The 6000-nt window shown below is 38.9% G+C and overlaps 1 protein-coding gene across 3 annotated transcripts in view; it reads right to left on the bottom strand.

Moving 5' to 3' along the window:
* Positions 1-274: 274 nt before the first annotated feature.
* Positions 275-6000, bottom strand: part of LRRN1 (leucine rich repeat neuronal 1) — a 43393-nt gene continuing 37667 nt past the window's right edge. For 2 of the 3 annotated variants that reach the window (XM_027522479.1, XM_027522476.1), the window contains exon 2: positions 275-5334. In XM_027522479.1, the coding sequence (XP_027378280.1) occupies positions 2905-5055 (2151 nt within the window). In that variant the 5' untranslated portion in view covers positions 5056-5334 and the 3' untranslated portion in view covers positions 275-2904. The remainder of the gene's footprint in view (positions 5335-6000) is intronic. The other variant, XR_003507733.1, reaches the window with a different exon arrangement.

Genomic DNA, 6000 nt, shown 5'->3' with positions numbered 1-6000 from the left:
AGTTAGAGATACATTTTATGCACTGAGGGTACAGGAAGTGAAAGGGAAAAATATGAAATTACAAAGTGACCTGTAATAGTCACTTCATTGGTAAAGGTGATGTAACTTCCATTACCAGTCAAGACCTAGTTTGATGTCTAATTTCACTGGCTGTCTAATGTATCAAATTAAATTAAGTACAAATGAGAAAATACTTGGTTAGGGTTAAAAAAAGTACTATACCATTTTGCTTTCTCTCGACTGAAAACCAAACCAAGTAGCACGGACAAGGAAAAAGAAGCTCAAATATTTTATTGGAGAAGGAGTTAAAGGGTTTTACCCCCAAACTGACCTGGCAGAAGATAGTTGGCAAAAAACACTTGGATTTCCTGCTGCTTGGTGGTGGTGGTGGTGGTTTGGTCGCTAAGTCGTGTCCGACTCTTGCGATCCCTTGTTACATATCCAGAATAGGGAAGTAGTTTTCTCATTGTTATTGTTGTTGTTGTTTTTTCCATTTATGCCACTAATATTTGAGTGCTGATTATGTGCCAGGTTCAAGTCATTGCTGTATGGGATAAACAATGCCTCCTCCCTGGTCTGAGCCTAATGCTTTGGTATCATTTTCCTTTCACAGTTTGCAGAATTAGCAGAAGACTTTGTTGGATAGTCCATTACTTTTTGTAGATATTTGAAGACAAGAGTCCCCAGCAGGAAACCCTCCCCCACCAAGGCTGCATCCGAAGCATCTCTAGCCCCCGGTGTATCCCACATGTAACTGGCAAATACCCGTGAGGCAGAAGCTTTCCTGACCCTTTCGTTTGCCCTTGCGCTAAAATATGTCCTGAATAAATGGGAACTTGAAGATGCCATTGTGAAGCCATTGTGAAGGCCATTGTGAAGCAAGGGCACCAGAGGTTGTGAGAACTGTAAGAGAAGCTCTGCACCGCAGTCTAGAAGGCTGCTGGTCCCAGAGCAACAGATGGAGGCAGCCTTCTCCATGGATAAAAGTCTGACCAGGGCAAGTTACAATCCTTCCCCGGGCCCCAGTTTTTCTGCCAACAAATGAAGGCTGTGGAAAGAGATGCTCTTATTCGGATGCTCTTTTTCTATGCAGCTCACTTGCTTCAGCATTTGAACCTCTCTTCTACTCAGTAGACACTGTGGGAAGGAAGGTGACAATTTTTTTCTAAGAGACTCACACACACAGAACAGGAATTTTACAAAGAAATCCTTCATCCTTCCTCACCTGCACTTCTTTCTCCTTTTTCCTTGCTTTTGCTCAGCTGGCACCCACTTGCTCTCGATTTCTTTTTACAATCTCATCGTTCCTGGTGTGACAGCATGTCTCTGGGAGCAGGTGCCAGCTGGAACAGTCTTTTGAAAACATTTCTCTGCTGTATCAATCTGCATCTTCAAGTGGGTCCTCTTTCCTCTAACTATACCTTTAAATCGTCCCCCTCCCCTACTTTGTGGATCTGGCCTCCTACCTAAATCTGGCTCCTTCTGTTCTAAATTTCGCACACGTTATTCGGGAAACACATTATTCTGCAAAACTGTTTATATATATTATTTGGATGTAAAAATGCCAATTGTAGAGAAGTTGTTCTCTCTTCTATTAATCACTTACTTTTCTCAGTAGCTATCTCCCCACTGATATGTGGATTATTATGTATCTAGGCATAATGACAGCTGTGAAAGGAATAACATGCAATACATTTTGGAGCTTATGTTTTAGACTGATGGGGAATATGACTACTACTAAAAAAAATCAGATTTTAACAAGACCCTTACAGAGAAGGAATGTGACATAGCCAATGTATCTATGTCTTTTGCTACATTTACCTCTACATGGGATACAGTAATATACCTTCTTTCTTCATATGAACTTTTCCTTCCATTAGGTCTCATCAGTAATATTTAAAATATAGAAATCCTTTTCATTAAAATATTTATTTCTTCCCTTAGAAAAAGAAATCAAAATTTTTTAGGCCTAGTTTTAAAAAGCAACATGCTGTCGGTAATTTATTTTGGTGGTTGTTATTAGGGATGTGAAAAATATCACCACTGCAACTAGCAAGAACTATAAATGATACATTATTGCAAGTGTTCTAAAAAATCAGAACAAAACTAATTTATTATAGTTCTGTCTTCATTATACACCACATGTTGGTGAGTTAAACACAACAAAATTATTGTCTTTTTTTTAAAAGTGTCTACTAAAGATAAAAAGAATAAGGTAACAATTAACATGTAGTTTGTTACATAAAAAATCTGATATACATATTTCTATTGCCTGTTAGCTTGTTCTAAGCCTTTTAACTATTACAAAAAGAAAAGTTGTTGTTCAAAAGCAAACATTCAATTTAGTTGATACAACATTACAGTACAGTCAACTAACATCATTCAACAAAGGTAACAAGTCTAGCCTTAGCTTCTTGAGTTAAAAGTCTATAGACTAGATTGCTACAAAAGTTTCAATGCTGCTTCACAACCTTGTGTTAGCTTTTTGGAGGACACAGTACTGTCTGCTGATGGCTTCAGAAGAAGGGGTCATGCTACTGGTAAAAGCACAGGGGAACCCCAACCTGTTATTAATCATTTTATTGAGCATTGTAGTTAGAACAGCATTACTGAGTTTAGCACAACAACTAAAACAAAATAATAATAATAATAATATAATAATAATAATCATAATAATGATAAGAATAAAAACCAGACACAAACTGGAAGCCTAGAGACGCTGCCAGCTGTGTCAAACCCTTGCGATACGCTATACTAAAAAAATTTGAAATATCCACCCGTCCTCTCCACTCTGCCACAAACTAGCAAAGTCAAAAATACAAAAGTCTTCAACTTGTTACTTTTGCAGAATAAAGCAAAAACGTCTTTGTGCTCCTTACTACCAGAAGCAAAATATCCACTGAGTTACCACATGTAATAGCTTCTGGATGTGTCAACTTGGGTTGGCTTGGTGTCTGCAGTACCATCTTTGTCTTTCTCGCTGTCACCTTCCCAGAGGTTAATGAGCGGTGGGTACAGCTCATTTAGTGGGATGGAAGAGGTTTTTTGCATATACTTTTTCAGTGAATGATGGTAGTTTTTCCTCTTAAATCTTTTGGCAATATACACAGCAATGGACGCAAGGCTAATGACGGCAAACATGGACCCCATTACTGCAGCAAGGGCTGTACTGGTTTCTTGATCCGAAATGTCCAGCGCAAAGGCAGCATTTTTGGTTGTGACATTAACACATGACTTTTGAGTCTGCTGATGAATATTGGACACTGTGAGACACACTTCATAATCTGTGGAAGGCTGCAGATGTGTTAGGTTGTATTCGTGAACATCTACCGGGACCCTGGCAGTGTATGTTATGTGGGGGTTGTCAATCTTCATGGTGGCAGATGACCATTTTAAGTTTGATGTCATGACATTGGAATTGACTTTCCAGGACACTAAAATGGAATGAGATTCTGTCTGCTTGACATATATTTTCAGCACCTGGGCACCATCCAGAAGGGTTCCATTAACCTTAATCATCACCACTCGAGTGTCTGCCCCTTCCACATTCTGGGCAACACAAGTGTATCTTCCTGAGTCTTCAATCTGTATTTTAGATATTTCCAATGTACCTTCACTACTTAGCTTGTATTTCTCTGAAAGGGCTTCCACAGTTATCTTATTCCCGAGGGGTGTGACCCAGTATATTTCAGGTTCCGGCTCAGCCATGGCCCGACAGTCTAGGAAAACCGTTGTGCCGATATCCATGTTTAAATGATTTGGAAATGTGTCATGAGATATCATTGGGAGGCACTGCTCACTGGAATCCTGGATTAAAACTTCCTTTACCTGTTGCCCTCTGTATTCAGGTGGCATGGCACAGAACATAGACAAGGGCTCCATGAAGCGTATGTTTGTCTTATTGGAGTTAATCCAGTGGATGACACAGTCACACCTCAGGGGATTGCTGTGGATACTGATCTCACGCAGATTAGGAAGGGATTCTACTGTCTTTTGATAAACGGCATTCAGAGCATTGTTGTTCAACATCAAGCTTTCTAGGGCAGGAACACTTCGAAAAGCCAAGCGGTGGATGTAAGATAATTTGGGGTTATTGGTGGCTTCTAACTTTGTGAGTTCAGGCAAGTTATCCAGGGCATAGCGATCCACAGAAACGAGCTCCCCCATATTGTTGATCCCCAGTTCTTTTAACCGAAGCATATTTTTGAAGTCCCCTTCCTGGATTTTGTGGATGGGGTTTTTGTTGAGGTCTAAGAATTTCAAGTTAGGAACTTTTTGCAGGGCAAGTTGAGGGACTTTGACTAGTTTGTTATCATAAAATGACAGACTCTCGAGGCTATCCAAGCCCACCAAGGCATTTCCAGGAATATCAGTGAGATACATTCCAGCCAAAACTAAGCTTCTCAAATTTGAGAGAGGTTTGAAGTTCATATCCAGAATTCCAATCACGGGGTTTTCCCCAATCATGAGAATTTCCAAGTTGGGTGTGGAATCAAACCAGCGGCTATCGATCACTTTCAATTTGTTGGAATTCAGGTGGAGCCTTAAAAGATTTTTTAAGCCTGAAAAAGCATTGGCAGAAATAGTGCTAATCTGGTTATGGTTGATGTAGAGTTCTTGAAGGTTGCTGAGGTCTTGTAGACAATAATCATTCATTTCCGTAATCTGATTTTCCTCCAGATGTAGAGTGGTGAGCTGGGTCAGGTTTGCTAGCCCTACCTCCTTAATATTTGTAAAGTTGTTTTGGGAGAAATCTAGCTCCGTCAGGTTGAAAAGCTGCTGTAGCTCATCCACAGTCTTGGCGATGTTATTGCTCTGTAAGAGAAGCACTTGAGTGTCACTGGAAAGGTTGCTGGGAATCCTTGTTAAGCGGAGATCATTGCAGTCAACAGTGGTGGCTTCTCTGTACGTTGACTGAGGGGTAAACCAGGGCCTAATTTCACATACACAAAGTTGTGGACACTCACTACTTTGTAGGGAAGACCCAGTTAATGAAGTCATGAGCAGGCTCAGCACCATCTGGTAAGCTGCTAAGACAAAGCTCATTCTAGCCATGCTGGCTTGCCAAGCAAGTTGAACTCCTGACAATTGTTAAGTTTTAACAAAACACGAGCACTATATAGTGGTATGAAAGACAGCAAGCAAAAAATGTAAACATTTAAGCAAAGTCTCTGTTGAAAACTGTAGAATTCCAGAGTCTGAAGGGATGATTTCCTGGAGTTTCAAAAGGCAGGAAGCAATCTGGAGTCTCTTTACCTGTATCTCTCAATTCCAGGCATGTGCACAGCTCTATGGCATAAGTTATTTCAGCCAAATCAAAGTCTGGAGATGTGCCTGAAAATCAGATTAGGACAAATGTTATGTTTACTCCATGTACGTTCTACATTATAGCTTTTCTTTGTCTACTAAAAAGACAATCATTTATAAATCTAATAACGTTCAAAATAATTAAACAAGCTTTTAGTTTGTAGAATACTTTTAATATATTATTACACTTACTAAACTAGTTTTAGTGTTCCTTCACTTTTACAATTAAGTTAGGACTTCTTGTATTATTGAGTGAAATCATTAAACACACAGGTACACACATACACACACACTTAATAAAAACACTTGGAAAAGCCCACAGATGTCATTTCTTTCAAGAGGAAGGTGACTGTAGAAACTACATATATTTATGGTTCAAAAAAAAAAATTAAAAGGTCATTCTCTTTGTATTTTAATTGTATTCTTCATTTGTTTTCACGAATTCTTTCTTTTCCAAATGGTAGACATATTCAGCCACAGCTGATCTAGCTCAATTATTTTTATGCAAAAATTTAATTTAACAGAACTACAAAAGAAAAATATCAGTTTTTCTTGTATTCTCATAGACACATCTGATTTTGACTGAATGAAATTGTAAAAGGACTCCAGTCCACCACACTACTGGTCTTCATTAAAAATACAAATACACTTGTACATGTATATATATATATATATATAATTTCACATGCATGA

Source organism: Bos indicus x Bos taurus, chromosome 22 (assembly GCF_003369695.1).
Source record: "Bos indicus x Bos taurus breed Angus x Brahman F1 hybrid chromosome 22, Bos_hybrid_MaternalHap_v2.0, whole genome shotgun sequence".
NCBI classification, from domain to species: domain Eukaryota; kingdom Metazoa; phylum Chordata; class Mammalia; order Artiodactyla; family Bovidae; genus Bos; species Bos indicus x Bos taurus.
The sequence above is the reverse complement of the archived record's forward strand: the minus strand, read 5'-3'. Positions and strand labels throughout refer to the sequence as shown.